This window comes from Pristis pectinata, chromosome 22, assembly GCF_009764475.1.
Source record: "Pristis pectinata isolate sPriPec2 chromosome 22, sPriPec2.1.pri, whole genome shotgun sequence".
In the NCBI taxonomy this organism is placed as follows: domain Eukaryota; kingdom Metazoa; phylum Chordata; class Chondrichthyes; order Rhinopristiformes; family Pristidae; genus Pristis; species Pristis pectinata.
The window spans coordinates 21,068,648-21,091,639 of NC_067426.1; the positions used below are offsets into that span (position 1 = coordinate 21,068,648).

A 22,992-nucleotide genomic window follows, 5' to 3' on the forward strand; every position below is an offset into this window, starting at 1 on the left:
TTCAGTTTTAATAAAATTTTACCATATGACAAATGGAATTATTCTCAACAGTTGTCACAGCTGAAGGAATTTGAAGGTGCTTATCAAAAATCAGCTTTTAATCTTTATGATGTCTACACCAATAAAATTCAGCTTCATTCACTTCTTGAAGTCAGCATATTGTACTATGATCTAAAATCTAAAAACATTGGAACAGGTGGTAGGTGAGTGATTCAATTAAGCAGCTTCCATCATTGTGCCATAACAAAATAAATGGTTTTGTTTGGTGGAGCCAGACTGCAGATGCTGGAATCTGGAGCAAAAAACAAACTGCTGGAGGAACTCAGCAGGTCAACAAGAATCTGGCTGTGAGGCAGGGTCTTGACCCAAAATGTCGATGTCAACAATTCCTCTCTTTCCCCCAGACACCACTCAGAATTCCTCCAGCAGTATGTTTTCAAACTTGCATTGTTCAGTGCTTAGATCCAATGTGAAATCCTATTCTCTGGTTATGGGTACTACAGTTTAAAAAAAATTAACATTTCAACCTATGAAGCAAAGTACAAGACAGCTTGATCATAAAAAGGCAAGTGTCTTGGTTATTTCACATTTATGCTGACCTCTAGGTACAATATACTTCACTAGTTTATAAGATTAAAAACAAACTATGAACAGATGAAGCAGTAGCTGGGGGCTAACATTATGTACATAATGTCTGTGTGTCACATTCTGCTTTGATTACAGTATACTTGTCTACATTCCACAGATAAAGGTGAGACTGGCTCTGATCATGGGCCAGAAGCAAAATAGCTGACTTAAAATTCAGTAATGAATTAGAACTAAGTTTCTGATATAACATTACTTGGCATGTTTACATTTGAAGATTTGGCATGTGCTTATGAACGGTTTTTATTCATTTTATATAGAACCATTAGACAGTCAAGATGACCTCCTTACCATTAGATGGACATGCTTTATCTGTAGGTCCTATAGGAAAGGGCACGAACTCCTGCATCAGAAAAATAAAACTGACTACTTTCCCCATCTCCACTTTGTCTGCACTCATCATAATCTAATTTTCAATTTGTAAATAAAAAGCAAACAGACCAACTATTCAGCCCTGCCAAACAGAATGGACAGTCACAAGTTCTCATTAGGAACCCTCAAAGTGCCTGCATGCTTAAACTCTGCAGCATCTTGGATTAGCAAAGCGTTGAAATTCATTTATAGATAGGGAGCCAGTGCTTTACAATTCAAGGTATTAGGCAAGTGATGAAACAATTAGTATAAGATTACTAGCTTGGTAAAGGGATCATTTCAGGTAAGGAATTATGTTGGTGATGAACCATTCCTCTGAGAACTGAAGATGATCCCCATCTACTGTTAGGAATTCCAGTTTCTTTGCTTTGTCCATCACTTTCAATCCCAATCGATCCTATATACAAAACAAAAATGCATTTAATCCGAATTTTCTGTAAAACTTCCTTGTACCTAACAGGGTATTTAAACAGCATGGGGGTTACTTGTTGTAATTAATGAAATGTAAAAGAAAGTTCTCAAATGTTAGAATAAATGCAAGTATTCAAAACTAGTACAGCCTGAAGATATTCCCATTTTAATCATTGCTCCCCAATTCAAGGTCAGATTAGATAATGTTCCCTAGATGGACTGATCCAGATCAATGTTTACTGAAATAGAAGCCAAATACCATCTTCTCAGATGGTACACCCACTATTTTCCACTTAAAGTTAGGTGGATAGAAATTACCTGCATCACAATCATTGCTCTAAATACATGCCATTATATTTACTTCCCTTTTGATAACAAACATCATCTTCCTTCTGATAGAACTGAGAAAATATAGCCCATGCCACAATCACTTCTAGTTTCATTTGGGATCTAATGACTGATGTGGGAAAATTACCCATCCTTCTCCACCCAGGCAGAAAGAAGTGGTGTCACTGTAATGCAATGACAAAATGCACCAATTTCTGCAAGTCCTGCTGCCTCCATTTATCAGCTAACTTGTGCAAGTCATTGGTTGAGAGAAATTCTGACCTTTTGCCAGATGTCTACCCAATTCTCAATCTTACAAATTTTATCATTCTTTGTTTTTTGCTAACTTTATCTTGATTTTTCTGATCTTTGTCCTTTATTTTGAGAGAGTCATTCTACAAAGAGGTAAAACATACAAAATGTAAAGTTTCAATATTGATCTAATCTTCATTTACTTCTGTAACCCCTAATTTTACTATTTTTTCCTTTAACAAGTAAAATTCATTTTTATAGTTCCAAAGTCCATTTTCCATCTGTGACCCCAGTTCAGCTTCAACTTTCTAACTTAATGCAACTTGCACTTTGTGGTGGTCTCTTCGAATTGGATTTGATACTGCCCAGCTTCATTTCACATGATTTTGTAATTAGATTAAAACAAAGACAGTCTCTTACTCCACTATATCGTCCTGTCTCACAAGGTGCCAGTGGTGGAGAGGGTACCTATCCAATTTGCCTCTTCTGTAAATTACCCAGGTAACATTGCAAATCTTACCTCATGATAAAGATCACTCTCCTGTAAGGTGTACGTGTCCTTGGCCTGACCAGCTTTATAGAAACCAAACCACTGAAAGAGCAATAATTTAGGTTTTTTTAATTAAAATAGTTCAGTTTATTTAAAGACAGTATGTTTATTGGACTGTCACAGTTTTTCAGTATGGAATAACTTTAAAACTTCCACGATTTTGGAAGTAGATCAATAGATCTTTTCAAATGGCTCCCACTATGTAGTTTGTAATCTTTTATCTGTTTAACCTGGGAAACAATCACCATTTTAAGAATACCATCACTTATTGATCCCTGTTTGGGCAACCAGGACCATCCTATTCATTAGCTGTACATGTTTTGGCGGGGTGGTGGGGTGGGGGGGGGGGGGGGGGGGGGAGAAAAAAAAGAGGATGTGGGAAGCATTTCAGTTCCCATCATGCAACAGCTACAGGTCGGCTAGTCTGTATAAATAGCACTGAGGCAGATCTGCTCTGCCTTGCATGTACCAGATTGCCATCCCTGCTGAGAACTAACTAACTGATATTTCCTTTTCAACTATGCTGTTATACAGGTACTTCAACTAAAAAGACCTCACTTACATATTTTCCCCCTCCCCCTTAAGCAGAATCTCTTACTAAAGAGGCAAGAATGAGAAAGGAACAGAAAGCACACAAAGAATGACAATCTGCATTTGTATAGCTTTGTAACAATGGGAAAACCATACCATGGGCAGCTAATTGGTATCGAAGTGTAAATGCAAAGACACAAGATGGCAGCAATTGGAGATGTGACCAAAATCTTGGAGAACAGGGTTTTTTTTAAAAAAAAGACAGATGAAAGAAGGAAGAAGATACAAAGGTGGTGCAGTTTAGAGTGATATCCAGAACCTGTTAATAACCAGCTGTAGGAATGCACATCATTGCTGGCATGAATGTAAGGCCAAGTTCCACTTAATGTTTCAATTCCTAAAAAGCTTTGTTGGAACCTTTCAGTGCAGAAAATCTGGAGAGTTTCAAATAGAAAGTCATTGAAGGATGGATGAGGAATAGGGGAAATTGCTAGGCACATTGAGGAGGAGTTTGAGAATAATGACAGTACACAAGGGAAGAGAACTATTTATGATTGCTTGAAAGACAAAATGGAAGTGACCAGTTTAGGCACAGTAGTGTAGCAGTTAGCGCAACGTTATTATAGCGTCAGTGACCCAGGTTCAATTCCAGCTGCTGTCTGTAAGGAGTTTATACGTTCTCCCCATGTGTCTGAGTGAGTTTCCTCCAGGTGCTCCGGTTTCCTCCCACATTCCAAAAAGACGTACAGGTTAGGAGCTGTGGGCATGTTATGCTGGTGCCGGAAAAGTGGCGACACCTGTGGGCTACCCCCAGCACATTCTCAGTAACGCGAAAAGACCCATTTCACTGTGTGTTTCGATGCACGTGACTAATAAAGATATCTTACTGAGAATGGAGCATGACGTGGGGCTTATTGAAGTTTGTTGAAAAGTATGAAGAACACTAGGAAACATTTAGGATTAAATGTAGGGCAGTAAAGTAACACCAGTAACTGAACAGATGGGCTGAACAGTTGCTGGAGTCTGGAGCAATAAACAAGGTGTTAGAGGAACTCAGGTCATGCAGCATCTGTGGGAAGAAAGAAACTGGACATTTCGGGTTGAAACCCTGCATCAGGACAGGGTGGAGGGGTGAGATGGCAAGCATAAAGAAAAGGGGAGTGGCAAGAAAGGATATAGAGGTAATTGGTGGACTGAGGAGGGGTGTAAGATGATAGGCAGGTAGAGGAGGTGAGCAGATGGAGCAAGGTTACGCCTAATTCGTCTGAGATGTTAGCTTGTTTTTTTGCTGGAGGAGGGCAGGGGAGCAAGGAACACTAATGACTGTCTATTGGGGTCTTTTCGATTTCCTTAGATTAGATAGGTTTTTCTTTGTACATATTTGGTAACTTCCTGCAACCAATTTCAATGCAGATATGGAAAAACATTGAAAAATAAGTGCCCATATGAATGATTTTATAAAACTAAATTGTGAAATTTAACTTTAACCATAATAACTATAAATAGCTGAAGAGTCAAAAGTCTCCATCCTCACCTCTGAATCAACTGGGACAACCATGGAATCCTTCAAGAATTTCACCATTACAAACTTATTCAATTTCATCAGATTCTCCTTATAGCTTCCATTGATGCCCTGCGACAAAAAACAGTAACAATAGTAGTTGTATTCAATAAGATCTCTGAAATCCTGATTTAGATATGCAAGTGCAATTTGCTCCTCCCCACCCCTGCACACGTTGACACTTAACTGCTGCACACAAACTAGGAGCACAAGTTACACCACTCAGTCTTTCAAGTCTACTCTGCCATTAACAAGTGCAAGGGTAATCTGACTAACCTCAATTCCACATTTTTGCTCACCTTTTCTTATCAAGAATCTACCTTAAAAGCTTTCAGAATTTCTTCCTCAAAGGGCAGTGGAAGCAGAATTCCAAAGAACAAAATTGCACCCTCAACCATCTTAATGGGTGAACCCTTATTTTAAACAGTGACGTAGTTCTAGATTCTCCCATGACAAGACGTCATCTCTGCAGCCCTCAGAATCCTATGTTTCAGTCAATCCCTCTTGCTCTAAGCTCATGGATAGCAGTCTAGCTTGCCCAACTTTTCCCCACAAGACAACTCACCCACTCCAGGTACGAATCTAGTAAATCTGCTCTGAACCACTTTCAACATATTAGCATTCCTTAAATGAGATTAACAATGTATACAGTATTGCACATCAAGACTGATCAAAAACCAAATGACAAAAGGACAACCCAGGATACAGATAAAGCAGTGTATGGTGGCAGCATTACAGGTTACTTGCCAAATTTCTGCTGACATTTGATGGATCCTATTCATGACCTAACATCTAACCACATTGTAGAGCTAGGTAACAGGTAAAGCATTCCAAGAATACCAAGTACATACCCTTTCTTGATTGATGTCTGCCAAGAAAACACTTTTGTTCCTGTAGAGTTCTTCATTCAAGGGATCATGCCAGTACTCTGCCTGCACTAAGCTACCAGGAAAGCAATAGTGAACAATTAGTCTTCAAATCAAAATAACTACCGAAGCTAGAAATCTGAAATAGAAACAAAGGCTGGAAATACTCCACAGGTCAGGCTGTATATATGGGGAGAGAAGCAGATACTGTTTCAGGTCAATGATCTTCCATTATAATTGGAAAAGTGAGTGTTTTTTTTTAAGTAGGAGTAAGGGGTCAGGATATGGAAGAGGAGAGGGAATTTATGTGATAAGGCAGAGACCAAAGTTATCCAGATGTCAAATGCTGTGGATGCTGTCAGAATGTGATGAACATTTATCACGGCTGAACTGTCTGGAGTGCAAACAGAGGGAGAAGAGGCAAATAGACAGAACAAAGCAACATGCAAGAACTGCAAGATGCAGAGCATAATTGGTGGAAATCTGAAATAAAAGAATTTGCTGGAAAAAAAACTGCAGATCAGGTGGCACCTGTTTTTACAGATGGATGACCTCACACCAGAACTGGCTAGTTCTGATGAACAGGAAAGGTTGTTTACTCAAAATTGAATATGAATGCCTAAGGCTGCAACATGCCTAGATGGAGAGGGAGGTGCTGTTCTTCCAGCTGACATTGGGCTTCATTGGAATTGTGCAGGTGGCCACACTGGGATTGGGATGGAGAATTAAAATCTGGCAGGCAACTAGAAACTAGGGGTCACCCTTGCAGACTGGAATGCTGCAGTCACTCAATTTGTATTGTTTCTCCAACGAGACCATGTTGTGAGCACTAAAAGGAAACACTTAAGTGCAAGTTGTTGCTTCACCTGAAAGACTTTACGGGTTTGAACACGGGGAAGGGACAAGGCAGAGGGTGGGTGTTGCCACCCTACAGTTGCACAGTGAAGGGCAACTCGAGCTGGCATGGTAGTGTAGCAGTTAGCGTAACACTATTACAGCACCAGCGACCCAGGATCAATTCCACCACTGTCTATAAGGGGTTTGTACATTCTCCCCACATCTGCGTGGGTTTCCTTTCATATTCCAAAGACATACAGGTTAGGAGCTGTAGGCGTGCTACGTTAGCGCCGGAAGAGAGGTGACACTTGTGGGCTGCCCCCAGCATTCTCAGTGTTACGGACTCAGTGAATGTCCCTTTAAGATTGTGTGTGTGTGTGTGTGTGTGTGTGTGTGTGTGTGTGTGTGTGTGTGTGTGCGCGCGCGCGCGCGCGCACGCTTATGTCAATAGAAGATAAAGGACATGATGACGTTGAAGAAGTCAGAAGGAGAGAGAGAGAGAGAGAGAGAGAGAGAGAAGGGAGAGAGACACCAGCCTGCTAGTGTTCTCTATCGATGGATGAGAAACAATAACTGTGTCTGCCACTGAAATCCATGTATGGAAATTGGAAGTAATCCGGTGGAGTTCACTTTGTTGCTGACCTGTAGAAGGAAACAGGTATCTTTGTGTGAACGACCACGATTCAGATGCTTTTTGGGGTGAGGAAGTCACTACCGAGTAAACACTGAAGTGTCGTTTGGGTTCCATCGTGGAACATTTGGATTTCGTATTTACTCTCTCTCTGTTTCTCTACTTCTACGTCTTATCTTCAGACAACGGTGGTTGTTGAAGAAGCCCTTGCTCATGTTTCACCTTATGGCTTGCGGAACTGAACCTTAAGAAGCATTCCTGAACTTGGAGTTTGGGACTTTGCCCCACACACACACGCGCGCGCGCGAAGAGTTTAGTTTTTGGGGTTAATGTTCAAGGTTTAACATTTTTGAATTCTAACATATTAATATTTTTACTTTTATCTTACGTATTATAAGTAGTGATTAATAAAATAGTTTTTAACACTGAATCATGCTCAGTGTGTTTCTTTTGTTGCTGGTTCGTGACATCAGTAACACAAAAAGACATTTCACTGTGTTTCGATCTATCTCATCTTGTATCTTTTTCCTCCCAAGGAACCAAAGGGCCTGCAGGCCATCTTGGTGTGGGACTGAGGTGCAGAGGGATTGGACATCCATGGTGAAGATGGGCTGGTTGGAACAGGAAATTGGGAACTATCAGAGGATTAAATGATTTCATGAAGAATTCCATTATAGTCTGAAAGTTATTCTCAATTTTGACAGAGACATTGAGTGACTGTGCCCATATTTGCTGATCAAAATAACTGCTCCTGTTTTTATTAAATGTGCTCATACACTGCAGTCATTGCAGATGATTGGGGACTTAAACTCTGGGCAAAAATTGAAATGAAAATAAATAGACCATGAATTTGTTTTTTTAATGAAATCTGAATGTTCAACGTTTATTTCATTTGAGTTTTATTAAATACCATAGTAATGTTACATGCAATTTCTATGCAAATTTTAAATTAAAATGGCACATTTGGCCCAATCACTGGTTCAGCCAATTATCTTATTTTAAGTTTTAGAACTTGCATAGAAATCGCATGCAACATCATTACTTCGAGTATACCTAACCCCACATTCTTCTACAGTCCTTACATTGTTTTCCCACTACTCTTTTGATGACCTATTAACTTGACAAGGTCACAACTTTCAAATTAATAACTCTTAACCTATTCCACAGCCCTAAAACCCTCATCTACGTTCTTTTCTTATTACTTACTGATCTTGAATTGGACTTGTATAAGCACCCAAGTTCAGCATTTTTCTTATCCAGTTGCAGATATGGGAACTTTCTCCAGAACAGCGAGGTAAACCATATACACCTATGGAGGAAGGTTGTGAGAAACAGAATTAGTAAAGATTGCAGGGAAAATTTGAAATTATTTTGGTTTCTGCATTTAAAAACCAAATCAAAGTAGTTTCCTGTGACAGAATGTAATGGCATTCTAGGGCAGGGTATTTGCAGCAGAACTCCAAGCCCTATTTACTACTTGAATCCTATTTTGACACACTGAATGCCTCTCAGATGCAACAGATTAGTTTTTTGATGAGCCTGATGCATTCCATATAATAACCCAACACGTTTGACTTTGCCACAAGAACAAAGTGAGAAACAAAAAAGTAGTTGGCTATACAGCCCTTTGTGCATATTCCACTGTTCAAGTAAGATAAAGGTTGATCTTTTATCTCGGTCTTGCATTATTCTGTCGAGTCTTACAAGAATTTTACAGGTGTCAGTGAGGTCACCTCTAATTCTTTTAAACCGAAGGTGGTACAAGCCCAAGCTTGTTTACTCCCTCCTCACCCACTTCCCCACCCCTTCTGGTGAATCTTCACTGTACTTCCTCGAAAGTATATCCTCCTTTAGGTGGAGATCAGGTCACTACACAATATTCTAGATGCATTCTGACCAGGGTTCTATACAATTACCTACCTAGTATCACCTATAGATATAATACCCATGGGATTTTGCAATTGCTCAGTCTAATAGGCTTATCATACAGTTATGCAGATGAATAATTATTCACTTAAATAAAGTGGACAGGGGCCTTAAATATTACCTTGATGTTGGCCTCCAAATGAGATGAGATTTTTCATGGCAGGAGAAGAGCATCTCTGTGCTACAGCTCTCCTGTAATGGGTAGAGAACCATAAATAAGTTCTATATAGAAATAGATAATCAAACCAGAAATAGGTGCCTTTTAACATTTAATAGGTGGCAATACTTACAGAAACTGACCTCCCTGAGAAAAGCCCATTGCATTGTATCCATTCTGGAGCAGCTTGTCCTTGGATAATATATGGCACACTAGTTCCACCTGGTCATTTACATTCATGAAGAAACTGTTCTCCACATCCTTTTTAAAGAAAAATTCCAGAGTTAGAGATCTGTGTGAAGGATTAAATTGTTTACAATAGGGCAAGTCTAATGCACATGTTTAGACCAATCAAGACTTGTTCTTAAATCTTCCACAATCAAACTCTACCCAACCTGAGTCCAGGTTCAATCTTTAGTAAGGAGTATTTAAAACTGCATGTTAAAATTTTCACTCCAAGAAGCACCTTGAGCAAAGTTCTCAGTGAACACTCTGGTACCCGAATTATAAGGTCTTAATAAAGAACTTAAATTTAATCACAAATGGATAAGATTAGGGATAGAACTACTAAATGAGGAAACACAGTTGAGCCCCATCTCAGCTATGCTGACAGAAATTCTGTCTACAAATTTGCACTGGATCAGGAACAAGAACACTTCTGTAAAAAGATGCTAAAACAGAATAGTTCTTCACTTCCAATTAGGAAGCGCAAGTTGTTGGCTAGCTTTCAACTTTCTATGTCACCAACTATGGCACTACTGCATTGATCTCGAATCTAATTCCTTTATTGAATAATTCAATAATAGTTCCCAAATTGCCCTTGTACTGTATGGCTTGTTCTGCATTCAGAATTACTCAAATGGCTATGGGCCCATTTACATACATTTAGACTAAACAAGGACAGCAGATTGAATTAGTGAACCAAACATAATAAAAACTTGTTAGGGTGGATACTTTTCAAGATATTTAATTGAATTTAAAATATTCAGTTGCTGTGGCAAGATTTGATCTCATCTCTGGATCATTAATCATGGTTTCATGTCCACTGGCATAATTAACAACCCAATACCATGACCTATAACAACAGAATTTTAAAGAAATTACACCACAATTGCAATTCATTCTCTCATTCAAACATACCTCTTTAATACTGTTCCCAATTTCCAAAGACAAAACATAAATTCCTGGAATTTTTTCTTCCACCAATTTCTTGATAAATCCCATGCTGAGAGGATTACAGCAGCTGTCACCTAGTTAATTTGTATAAAACAGTTCAGTACTAAAGTATCACCGTAGTGACTTTTGAATACATTTTGTTTTAAAAATGCAGAAACCAGCCATTCAAAATGGTTGTTGCCAGTGTTTAAGGTTCACAAACATCCTCCCATTTTACAGCATCAGCCTTTTCTTTAGTGCTACTTTAGCTTCCCTTTAGTATGGCAAAGCTAACCACAACTATATATCCCATATTCTAACTCCTCTCAGAATAAAGACGATACAAATGGGATTAGTTGCTTGAAGTGTATCCATTGGTCAAAGCAACAATTTGAACAGTAATGGAAATGTACTGAAATCAAATACAGCAAAACTTCAATAATCCACTATCCAAAACTCCCAATCTCACTCAATAGGATCTGGTTCCTGCACTCCTTCTCACTCACAAATTTACTATTCTACTATTATATAATAACTCAGCAGGTTTAGCAGCATCTGTGAAGGCAAAGGGACGATAAGGTTTTGGGTCAAGACCTTGCATCAGGACTGAGCAGAAAAGTTTCAACCCAAAATGTCAGCCATCTCTTTGCCTCCACAGATGCTGCTTTACCTGCTGAATTCTTCCAGCAGTTTTTTTTTTGTTGCAGTGAATTGTGTGTTGGATTATCAATACAAGCAACAACCAACAATCCAGAAAATCTGCTAGTCTGGCACCAAAATCCTGAGCAGGCTGTTTTGCTGTAAAATACTATCCACATTGCAAATTCAACATATTTAAATACATTTAACCAAGAAACAGAAAAAAAAACTTGATTTAGGAATTAAATAATTTATGAGCCAGTTTGGATAAAATTCTATTTTATTTGCATAGATTCAGAGGAAGTGTAGCTTTTAGAGTCATTAAGCAGGTTTATGCTTCAAATCAACTCTAGCCCCCCCCCTTATCTGTTACACCCCATCCTCACAACTCTTTGCTTGTTCATTTGACTTCACGTACAGCAGAAATCCTTTCCTGCTCAAAGAGCACTTTCTGCAGAGGAATTTGATTTGTTAATAACATGCAAAATGTTTTGCATACTTCAAAATAAAACAAACCTACTTAGATGGTTTCCTTATCTCTGCTTAAAGCCTGCTTTCACTTGCATTTCGTCGTCTCTCCGCTTAATTACTCCATAATAGGATTTGCCTGACTGGATCCCACGAGAAAGATTAAAGTAACAAAACGCTTTATAGAAAACAGCTTCCGATTAACGTTGAGAGAAACAACCACAACATTTATCATAGACTGATATTAAGATTGCTTTTAAAGCAAATATCGAGAACTACAATCCAACGTGTTAAATATAAAATTCCGTAACATGATGCGATTTGGATCAGTGTCATTCAAACGAAGAGCGAAACAGGCGGTGCGTTTCCGGAGTAGACGAGCTCCCAGATGACACTGTGGTGAATGCGCGCAATGTGCAGTTTTGCCTCATTCATCTTACCCATGCCGTGCCAAATAACCACGGGTGGGGGCTGAGTGCTGTTCTGGCCCGTCTTCCATGATACGGTTTCCAGGACCGAGCAGGAGAAGAGGAGCACAAACCATGCCGCTCCCCGCACAGCCATCTTACCAAGTCACATGACGCGGGTCATCACGTGATCTCCCGGGTAGTTGCGAATGGGACTCGGTCCACAGAGGAATTGTCATCCTGAGCATGTGATGCCGAACACATGCATTCAGTCTGAAAGTTACCTTGAAGTTATCCACGGGTACTCATTTGGTAATTTCACATTTATTCACATATCGGCACTTTTCCTGTGCATTTGATCCTGGTAGAAACAAAATATGAAATTACAGCAGAAATAGCTGAATATACTTGGGACGGACAGAATCCGTGGAGAAACAGTTCATGTTTCAGGAATTGACTTGTTTTCTAGGTCGGAAGGTGGGCGTTTCGGCAGAGGGTGCGTGCCGATGACTAATCTTTAAGGCGGTCCCTCGCTGTGTCGCTGAACTGCCCTGGAGTTTGCAATGTATCGACCCTTGCGTCGGTGGAAAGTCTCCGCCGACAATGATCCAGGCAATGCCGATTTTTTTTCGGTGCAACTAGACAACTAAATGATCGGAAGCCTTTGGCAAAATAAAACGGCGGGAAGGAACAGAATCCCTGACTCAGCCTGACCGGGATGAGGAAGGGTGTGGTTATAGAGAGAACGTGAAATTTGCTGATGATACCAAACCAGCTGGGATTTTTAGGATGGTGAAGGATGTAAAAAGGTTTCCTTAATGGAAAAGTTCTTTCAGAAAAATCCCTTGGACCACAAGTCCATCAGGCAGTGGTCAGCACGAACGCCCTGCAAGCACTGCGGGACAAGGTCAGGATGGATCCTGTGGGGCAGTTCCCTGAGCGTCCAACTCATTGAGCAGAATGCCTCATCGCCTGAACTCACCAACAAGCACCAAGGTCACGCTGGGCTGGTGGCGAAAAGTGCCCTCCCTGTCAGATCCTTTCTGTACAGTTGGAATCTCACTCCCAACTCATGCTGTCCTCGAGACGGCAATGATGAGCATGAGATGATCGCCTACCTCTTTGTGGACTTTGTATTTGCAAAGAGTGTCTGGAGAAGAATGCAAGGTGCCTTGTGCGGTTCATCCCAAGCAACTGCATAACAGAGAACTCTCTGATCTATGAGCTGTCCGAGGGACACGCACAGTGTCAGATGTCAAGTGCTGCTGGCAGATCATCAACTCAGTGGAAGATGCTCTTTGGTCTGCCTGAAACCTGCTGGTCTTCCAGTACAGTGAGATGTTCTCATGGGAATGCTGCAGACTGGTACATTCCTGGCTGCAGGAATACGTACTGAGGGACGCACTGAAGCTCAGTGCAGCCGATGCAAAAGCTCTGTGGGGAAGGACTGCAGTTTGGGGCCTTCTGCCACTGGACAATGAGGGGCTGGGTCTGGTGTGGAAGCTTCTCAAACATTTGAAGTTTGTATCATGCCAGGAGGCCACGTGAGTGGCAATGATACTCTGTACACAAAATGTACGAACGCTACCCGTGTATAGAACAGATAGCATTGGCCAGTACAATATAAGGGCAGGCACGGTAGTGTAGCGGTTAGCGTAACGCTATGACAACGCCAGTGACCCGGGTTCAATTCTGGCTGCTGTCTGTAAAGAGTTTGTACATTCTCCCCGTGTCTGCATGGGTTTCCTCCGGGTGCTCCAGTTTCCTCCCACATTCCAAAGACGTACAGGTTAGGAAGTTGTGTTGGGCGTGCTATGAAGCGTGGCAACACTTGCAGGCTGCCCCCAGTACACTCTACGCAAAAGATGCATTTCACTGTGTATTTCGATGTACATATGACTAATAAAGAAATCTCATAAGGTAGAAAAATATTATGGTTTTTCTGCTTTGGTACACAAAACAGAAAAACATTTTTTAAATGATGGGAGATTAGGTGATGTCGAAGACTGACCTAGATATCCCGTAAACAAGTCACTGAAAGCTGATTTGATTACAGGAGTAGATGGCTTATTCCAAGTATATAGTGCCAAGGTGAGTCTACATCTGGACTATTGTGTATCATTTTGTTCTGCTTAACCAATAAAATGATATACGTGATAAGGGAAGTACAGTGAAATTTTACTTGGCTGATTTCCGGGGTCAGCAGGTTTGCTGTACGAGAGGCGTTAGGGTAGACCAGGCCTGTATTCTCCAGAGTTCGAAGAAATGAGAGCGGAGCCCATTGAAACCTACGATATTCTTACAGAGTTTAACAGATTGGATATTCCCCCTAGCTGAGGAGTCCAGAACCAGTGTCAGATTATGGAATACGCCATTTAGAAGAAAAATGTCTTCATACAGTAGGCAGTGAATCTTTGGCATTCTCCACCTCACAGGTTGTGAAGGCTCAGTCTCGAGTCCATTCATAATGGAGATCAATAGATTTCCAGCTATTAAAGGAATCAAGGGACATGGGGATAGTGCAGGAGAATGTAGCTGAGGTAGAAAATCAGCCCTGGTTTTGATTAATGGTAGAATAGGTTCAAAGGGCGACATTGCTTACTTCTGCTCTTATTTCTAATGTGATGCAGACATCACCAGACTTTTTGGCAGTTTCTTTTTAATCACTAAAGAGACCCACATTTGTAATGACCAGATTTCATTTTGGATGCCTTATGTAATAGCTGGGTCTAAATACTTTTTTAAAATTACCCCTTCCTACCAATGATCGAAAGTGACCCCTGGGCTGTGCCTTGTACCTTTTGCCCTTCTTGGGTATTTGGTTGCACAGGAGCTGAGTGACATGGCTGACGGCATCATACTCACCCCAAAGGACACAGAGGAGAAATGTCACCAAAGGCTTCCATGACAATCACCTAAAATGAAGGAAGTTGCATCATCAGGGCACGCAAAGACCGAAGATGTTGTCAGCGGAGAAACCAAACACAGATTTCTGTTCGCCTTACTCCACAGAAGAGCGTTGAGTCTGCCACTTTAATTCACCATCCCACTCCAAATCTATCTGTGGCCTCCCACACTGTTACAATGGGGCTCAATGTAAGCATGAGAAACAACTTATCTTTCCTCTGGGCATGTTGGAGCCTTTCGGACTCAATATTCAATTGTCCAACTTAGGTAACTTGCTATTTCTTTCTGTCCATAGCAGAACTGGCCACTTATGCTGGTCATTCATCTGACATTTTGGCTGTTTTTCTCTCCATTAGTAAACCTGGCATTTCTGGGCACGTCCCACAGCCCTGCTATTAGGAACACACAACACAGACAAAGCAGCACAGTATTCTTCTGACTGCCAATAACACATTTGTTCTCTCCCTATCAGAGATATTCCCTTACATATCAGTAATAAATAGCAAGTTAACTAAAGCTGGAGAGTTCAATATCAAGTCCAGCAGGCTTCAACATGCCCAGACAATAGATGAGGTGTTGTTCCTCAAGCTTGCATTCTATCCATTCCTCCCTCACCATCTCTGTAACTGAAAACTTGTTCTCTCTCTTTTCTGGTTGTGATAAAGGGTCTCAGACCTGAAATGTTAACTGTTTCTCTTTCCACAGTTAGAACCATAGAACACTATAGCACAGAAAACAGGCCATTCGGCCCTTCTAGTCTGTGCCAAAAACTTTATTCCACTAGTCCCATTGACCTGCACCCAGTCTGTAACCCTCCAGACCTCTCCCGTCCTTGTATCTACCCAACTTATTCTTAAAACTTGAGAGTGAACCCGCATTTACCACGTCAGATGGCAGCTCGTTCCACACTCCCACCACTCTCTGAGTGAAGAAGTTTCCCCTAATGTTCCCCCTAAACCTTTCCCCTTTCACCCTAAAGCCATGTCCTCTCGTACTTATCTCTCCTAATCTAGGTGGAAAGAGCCTACTCGCATTTACTCTGTCTATACCCATAATTTTGTAAACCTCTATCAAATCTCCCCTCATTTCGCTCCAAGGAATAAAGTCCTAACCTGTTCGATCTTTCCCTGTAACTCAACTCCTGAAGACCTGGCAACATTCTAGTAAATCTTCTCTGCACTCTTTCAATCTTACTGATATCCTTCCTATTGTTAGGTGACGAGAACTGCACACGGTTGCTGCCTGACCTGCTGAGTGTTTCCAATATTTTCTGTTTATATTACAAAAAAAAACATGTAAAATCGGTGACTTGGCCAAGCTACTCAGAAGGGCTGTGATGAAATGCCATTTTGAAACCCATGAATTAATTTCAAAGTAGTACGTGATGTACAATTCCTACAGCTCTAAACTATTACTGGATTAGTCAGAGGAAAATCTTTTCAGCAAGATGGTATGGAAGAAATAAATCAGTTTAGGTTTAGGGTTTGTTTTGCTGTACCCAGTTGACAAAGATTGTTTAGACTGCTGTCTGCAAACAAAAAAGGGTTGACCCAGCGTAACTGGAAAATCCTAGAGCAGGTATAAACTAGGGTCATGGTTCACTAAGGAAGCCAGATGCACAGTGAGGGTAACTGGATGGCAATTCTTGGTTTAGACATATGGACGCTGATAGCTGCCATTCGCATTCTCCTCTCTTCACAAAATGGGGCCATTTTGTCTGTCAAATCTGCCAGCTCTACTCAAAGAATCTAACCAGTCCCTTACCCACTCCCTCATCCTTTCTCCAAAGTTCTGCAAATTCTTTCCTTTTAGATAGTTATCTAGTTCCCTGTTGAATGTATAATTGAATGTGCCTCCACCCCTCCTCTTCCCTCAATGTATTCCAGACCCTTACTGCTCACTGCATTATGATTTTTCTTCATGTCACTTTTGCTTTCTTTGCCATTTTATGTCCCTAGTTTAGTCCTCTCTGCCAAAAGGAAGTTTCTTTTTATCTACCATGCATTTGTAGTAGATCTACCATGAATAGCTCCATCTGATTACTTTGTAACATTCCAAGGAGAACAGTCTAAGCACACAAGTCCTCCATCTCCGAAGTCACCCTAGTAAGTCTATTTTGCACTCTCTCAATCTTTCACATCTTTATTAAAATATGGCACCCAGATTAGAGACTCCAGCTGAAACTTTGCAAATATATCCCCCCTCTCAGTGTGTTCCTGTATCCCCTTTACATTGCCTCTTCTCATTCTTGCTACCAAAATGGAATACCTCACATTTCTCATAATTAAAAAGTATATTTTTGTTGGTTCCCAGTCCCACCACTCATCCTGCAACCCATTAGACTGGAAGGTACTGAAAGTGTCAATAATTTTAAAATTCCCCATTGTGGTATGAACAAACAAAGGCAGATGAGTTTCAAAATGAAGTGGAATTTTATTATCACAATTTTTTTTTTTAAAATAGGGAAAATTGACATGCACGTTATGCAAAATTAATCATTTTGCAATGAAGTTTTTGAAATAGTAACTTCAAAGTTGAGTTGAGGCAATTTCAGAATTTAAGAGGTTACTTATCACCATTCCACACCTTAACTGAGGAATGGTGCCAGTTTTAAGCTTTTTAATGTATGATTTAATGCAATGTGCATAATGTTTATAACATTCCAGGTGCAAAGCTGGCATTCTACACAATTAGTGACTGGCATCCCAGCAACTTATAGCAAATGTGAATGTAACCCTGCCACTTAAGAAAGGGGAAGTAAAATTCCAGATAAACCCCAACACTAGGGGTCAAGTAGCTGTTCTGATTTCATGGCTTTCACACACACATTGACCAAGCTTCATAACTCAGCATGCTGAGTAACCAAGGAGCTTTTTAAATGAACTTTTAAAATGGCTTGAGTTAAAAGGACAGGAACTAGGAACTGTGTTTCTTCCTCTGAACCTGTGGTTTGGCTGGCCACAAAAGTTACAAATCCACAGAAATATAACCCATATTTCCACAACTTTCCATTCATCCCCAAAAGCCTTAGGAAATGTTAATACTCAAGTCATTGCTGAACTGCAATTAGTTCATCAGTTTTTGAGAAACCAGAATATTTCACATCAAAATATCTTTGTGTGATAACAGTTAAAACCTCAAACAGGCTGACCTTCCCTTAAGTGGACTAATTCACTGACACAGAAATGAGAAAGCAAACAAAGATGGTTTATGTGGGGTGCAGAGGGGTATGTCAATTCAATTGTCACAGGTGTGATTTTTGCATTACAAATTAGAGGGTTCAGCGTAAAACTCAACTTGCAAGGAAGCTGTGTACAGGATCGATCCCTTTACAGAAAGGTACAACCTCTATTGAGTGATCACTGGCATGGGTTATGTTTCAACTTAATTATATTTGAAGTGAATGAATTTTTACCGAGTTTATATTGCAAGAAATTAGATGCATTGATTGGAGGGTGAATCAATTAGTTAACCTGTTGGAGCAATAATGGGATCATTTTAGGTAAGGAACTATATTGGCGACGAACCATTCCTGTGAGAATTGAAGGTGGTCCCCATCCACGCTAAGAAATTCTAGTTTGTTCAGTTTGTCCATTGCCTTTAACCCCAACCGATCCTAGAAGGAAAAGAAAGATTTTTATCAAGTTTTCTATTCTGATTTCTTAGGGTTTCTGGGGGCTCCTGGCAACTTGCTCATCTGGTCACTATCCCTGTAAGAGTGTCACCAAGGATTGGGAGGTTCTATTCCATCCAAGCCACATCTTGTTCTTGCACTACTGGCATTTCCTTTGGTGGTTGCACCCTGACCAGTCTAACATTGCTTCAGTAAATGTAACACAGATTAACAGAATCTGGACCCCCATCTAGTCAAATTTTGGTGGAACAGGTTTGGTTCCCTGTACTCTTATCAGAACATTTTTGTAGTCAGTGATTGAAATACAAGATGCAGAGAAGGAGCAGTGTTTTAAATCAGCATATTTATATTGCCACATTCTAGAAATCACCATTGAACAGAATCCATCACAGATACTCTAGCCACCTGAGTAGGTCAGAAGCTGGGTATACTGACACGAGCGGCTCCCCTGACTCTCCAAAACCTTTCCATCTAAATGAGAGTGCATTGAAGTACACTCCACAGGCCCAGATGAGCCTGTTGCCAACACCACCATCCAGGTCAAAGCACCCTGCTTGACTGGACTCCAGACTCTACTTCAAATATTTACTCTCCCCTCCTCTGGCACATCATTTTTGACATCTGCATTAACACCAAAATGCACCACAAATCCTAAATTTGAGGTCTTTATCACCTGGAAGGACAAAGGTAGCAGACCCACGGGAATGCCATGACTTGCAATTCACAAAGTCACACATTTTTGAAATATGTCACTGTTCCTTCTGCACCGCTGAGTCAAAAATCATAGCACTCCAAATCTAACTGTGCAAGTATCTTTGGCACAAGGACTGAAACAGATCAAACTGATGGCTTAGCAGCATAAAGGGCATTAATTAGTGGCACTGGCAGCAAAACACACGGTGGAATTTTTTTTTAAATCAGGGCAGAATATCTTTCTATTTAATAGGAGAGGGAAATTATAAACAAAATAAATCTTACCTCTTGATAAAGAACACTCTCTTGCAATGTGCATGTCTTTTTGGCCTGGCCAGTTTTATAGAAACCAAACCACTGGAACAGAATTCAGGAAAGTGGTAAATTTAGTGTTTATAAAAGGAAGTACTGAACAGCTTGTGATGTGGTTTGAATTTTGAAACAGTGATTTTAAAATTGTTCAGCTTTACTTCGAGAATTGCAGAATGGGGAACTTTTAAGAGGCTAGTGGATAGAAGCACAGAAAATTAGGAGGCAACTTCACTCAATACAATCACAGCTGATCCTCTATCTCAATGGAACATTCCTCAATGGAGCATTGACTCAACTTATTTTTTTCTTTTTACATACTTGAAGCTTTTACAGTCCACTTGTATTCCTTTTAAGTTTACTCTCAAATTCATTTTTCCCCCCTCTCTTAATCATACCTTGGTCTAATTTTGCTGAATTCTAAACTACTACTAATCCTTGGGCTTGTTACTTCTTCAGCAACTTTATAGGATTCTTCTTTGCATCTAATACTATCCTTAATTTCCTGTGTTATCAGTTGGTTTGCTTTTCCTGTTTTTCTGCACCAGAAAGGAATGTAAAACAGTTACAGTTCCTGTACTTGTTCTTTAATGTGTTAATCATTCCCAATCCACCTTTCAATGAAACTTTCCAATCTATTATTACCGATTTTTTCTTATACTTCTGTAATTTCACTTGCTTTGATTTAGCATTCTAGTTTCAGGTTGGATTATTTTACTTTCCATCTTAAATGAAGTATACCAAAAGGACTCTAGTCAAGATTATTAACTAATCACATTCATTGTTCATCACCCAGTCTAGGGTAGCCCATTCTCTAGTGGTCTCCTCAACATGCCGGTATAAAGAAAACATCCTGTACACACTCCAGGAATTCAATGTTATTGCTTATTTGGTTTGACCAGTCTATATGTAGATTGAAATCACCCATGATTACTGTAGTACCCTTGTTATGTACATTTATGATTCCTTATTTGATGAATCAACTACAACTTGCACCAATGCTTTCTGCCCTCTGGTGATTTTAGTTCCTCCTAGATGACTTCTACATCCTGATTTTCTGAACCAATATCCCCTCTCACTACTGCTCCAATTTCATCCTTTATTAACAATGCCACCCCACTTCCCTTTTTGCCTGTTCTTCGCAAATATCAAGTATCCTTGGATAATCAACTCTCATCTTGGTCACCTTGCAACCATATCTGCATAATGCAAATATCTCATATGCATTTACATTGATTTGTGCTGTTAATTCACATATTACAAATGCCTCAAATGTCAGTATACAGCATCATTTCTCTGCCTTTTTGACATGTTGAGTCACCTTACCATTTTTTGTACTTTGACTCTATTTGCACGCTTTTGTTTGTATACTTTGTCCCTTCTGACGATTGATTATCCTTACAAAATCACTTCCTTACACTGCTTCCCTGCATTTCTCTTTAACATTCCAGGCTGCTCTTAACCGGGACCCTCCCCACTGCTATTAATTATTTTAAAACAGTATCAATCTCCCTAGTTATTCAATTTGCTGGAAACCCATCCCAGATGGTTCAGATGTAGTGTGCCCTCATGGAACAGTTCCTCCCCAACTTATGTACAGCCTGTACATACAAATGAGCCTTTGGGAGACTGGGTGGATTTGCTGGCTGCTGCAGAACTGCAGGCATCTTCTCCCGTGTGGGAACTCGGTTTGCGGCTGGTTCAGGTTACGAACAGTTGGTATTGGTATTGGTTTATAATTGTCACTTGCACCGTGGTACAGTGAAAAACTTGTCTTGCAAACCGATCGTACAGGTCAATTTCAGTTCACAAGAACAGAATGCTATCGTAACCTGGGGAGGACCTGTACTAACACTCAGTTCCCCACAAGTCAAAACTCACTCGCGCACACTGATCACCAAGTCATACTTTCATCTCCAATTTTCTGGTCCAATGTTCTTGTCGGCCATGTCCAGGAATAGTCAACTTTCTAGTTTTGTTTGATTTAGTCCCTTACTACTCCAATTCTCTCAGGAGAACTTTTTCCTTAGATACTAATGACATAGGTAAAAAAAATATATGTGGACTACAATAAAGAGCCTCCCTCTCCCAGTCCCTCTCCAGCCTGGAGATGGCCCTTTCCTAGCACTGGACGGGCAACATGCCTTTAGGTCTAGAGCTTCCTTCTTGGTTGTTGGCTCATTTGATCCACATAAACTACAATGTAAAAAGATGAGGGAGCCAAGAATAGATTATTTAGAGAAACAAAGGACTACAGATGCTGGAATCTTGATGAAAAACACTATGATGCTGGAGGAACTCAGCACGCCAGGCAGCATCCATGGAGAAAAGCAGGCAGTCAATGATTATTTAGATGCTCAAGCAGAGATGGAAGAAGTGTAGCTGATATTATAACAATATTCATATGGACAAGACTATCCTGATAATAACCAAACTTTATATAACTGGAACAATGAAGAGCAAAAATTACAAGAAGTTATGTAGAATCCAAATCTTGCATTCTCACCTCTGAATCAAGAGGGTCAACAGTAGAATCCTTCAAGAATTTTATCATTACAAATTTTTTCAATTTCATCATATTTTCCTTATAGCTTTCATTGATGCCCTGCAACACAGAACAATGGTGGTTGTTTCATTCCCAAAGAATATTTAAAGCAGAGATTTAAATGTCATTTGATACCTACTTCCCTCTATGTATTGAAACTCAGTTCTAAGTACAATTCTCTTCAAAATGAGCAGCAAAATTGAGTCTGGGAATGGGAACCATCAAGGGAGAAATGAAGGGCCGATGGAACCAGAACAGAAGGTTGTTTTGGAGGGGGGGGGGGGTGGTGGAGGTGTAAAGGGGAGTGGGGGGGAGCAAGCCAGTGGGCTAAGTGCATGGGTAGTGGGCCAGATGGAACCAGGAGAGGGATGGGGACAAAAATGGGTGATTGGGGGCTGGAGGGGGCTGTGAGAAAGGTGACAAAAATGGGACTGGAGGAATGGATGGAGAGAAAGTGTGAGAGCACAAGCTACTTGAAATTGGAAAATTCAATGCACATCGAGTTGTAGACTACCTAGCGGAAACACAAAGTGTGGTTCCTCTGGTTTGCACTAGGCCTCACCTTGGCAATGGAGAAGACCAAGGAAGAACAGGTCAGTGTGGGACTGGGAAATGGATGCGACTGGGAGCTCAGGATGGCCTTTGCAGACAGAGCTCAGATGCTCTGTGAATCGGTCACCTAGTCTGCACTTGATCTCGCTGATGTAGAGGAGGCCACATCAGGAGCACCGAATGCAGTTGGAGGAGGTGCACGTGAATCTTTGCCTCACCAGAAGGGTTGTTTGGGTCCCTGGATGTTGGTGAGAGAAGAGGTGCAAGAACAAGTGTTGCACCTCCTGCAATTGCAGAGGAAAGAGCCAGGGGTCAGGGAGGGGTGGGTGGGGAGAGATGAGCAGACCAGGTCCCTGTGGAAGGTAGAAAGGGGTGGGGAAGAGATGCGGCTAGTAGTGGGATCTCATTACAGCACGTGGAAATGACGAAGGATGATGTGCTGGATTTGAGGCTGATAGGGTGAAAAGTGAGGACTAGGGGAACTCTATCTCTGTTATATCTGGAAGGAAGCGAGGTGAGAGCAGAAGTCCAAGAAAGAGACGACATGCGAGAGAGGGCTCCACCAACCATAGTAGAAGGGAAGTCACATTTCCTGAAAAAGGAAGACATTCCAGATG

General features: G+C 40.7%; 2 protein-coding genes across 4 annotated transcripts in view; both read right to left on the reverse strand.

The window, feature by feature from the left end:
• On the reverse strand, positions 1–12,029 carry LOC127581799 (palmitoyl-protein thioesterase 1-like). Its single transcript, XM_052036507.1, has 9 exons — positions 11,769–12,029; positions 10,207–10,316; positions 9,200–9,327; positions 9,031–9,101; positions 8,190–8,292; positions 5,501–5,591; positions 4,623–4,721; positions 2,528–2,599; positions 1–1,414 (listed from the first exon to the last, which is right to left on the reverse strand). Exons 1-9 carry the CDS (start codon positions 11,890–11,892, stop codon positions 1,292–1,294), a joined length of 921 nt encoding a protein of 306 aa, XP_051892467.1. The 5' UTR covers positions 11,893–12,029; the 3' UTR covers positions 1–1,291.
• Positions 12,015–22,992, reverse strand: part of LOC127581800 (palmitoyl-protein thioesterase 1-like) — an 18,748-nt gene continuing 7,770 nt past the window's right edge. The window contains exons 7-11 of one of the 3 annotated variants that reach the window (XM_052036509.1): positions 21,785–21,883; positions 19,255–19,326; positions 18,170–18,258; positions 14,601–14,650; positions 12,015–12,096 (exon numbers count right to left, since the gene is read on the reverse strand). In XM_052036509.1, coding sequence (XP_051892469.1) covers positions 14,647–14,650; positions 18,170–18,258; positions 19,255–19,326; positions 21,785–21,883 — 264 coding nt within the window. In that variant the 3' untranslated portion in view covers positions 12,015–12,096; positions 14,601–14,646. Of the gene's footprint in view, positions 12,097–14,600; positions 14,651–17,053; positions 18,259–19,254; positions 19,327–21,784; positions 21,884–22,992 lie in introns of those variants that run through there. The other 2 variants (XM_052036508.1, XM_052036510.1) reach the window with 2 other exon arrangements.

Coding starts and splice junctions, on each gene's coding strand:
- LOC127581799 (XM_052036507.1), bottom strand. CDS start 11,892: ATGGCTGTGCGGGGAGCGGCATGGTTTGTGCTCCTCTTCTCCTGCTCG. Junction 9,328..10,206: donor TTGGGAACAGTATTAAAGAG/GTATGTTTGAAT, acceptor TTCTTTAAAAAG/GATGTGGAGAACAGTTTCTT. Junction 1,415..2,527: donor AGAGTGATCTTTATCATGAG/GTAAGATTTGCA, acceptor TTTTGTATATAG/GATCGATTGGGATTGAAAGT.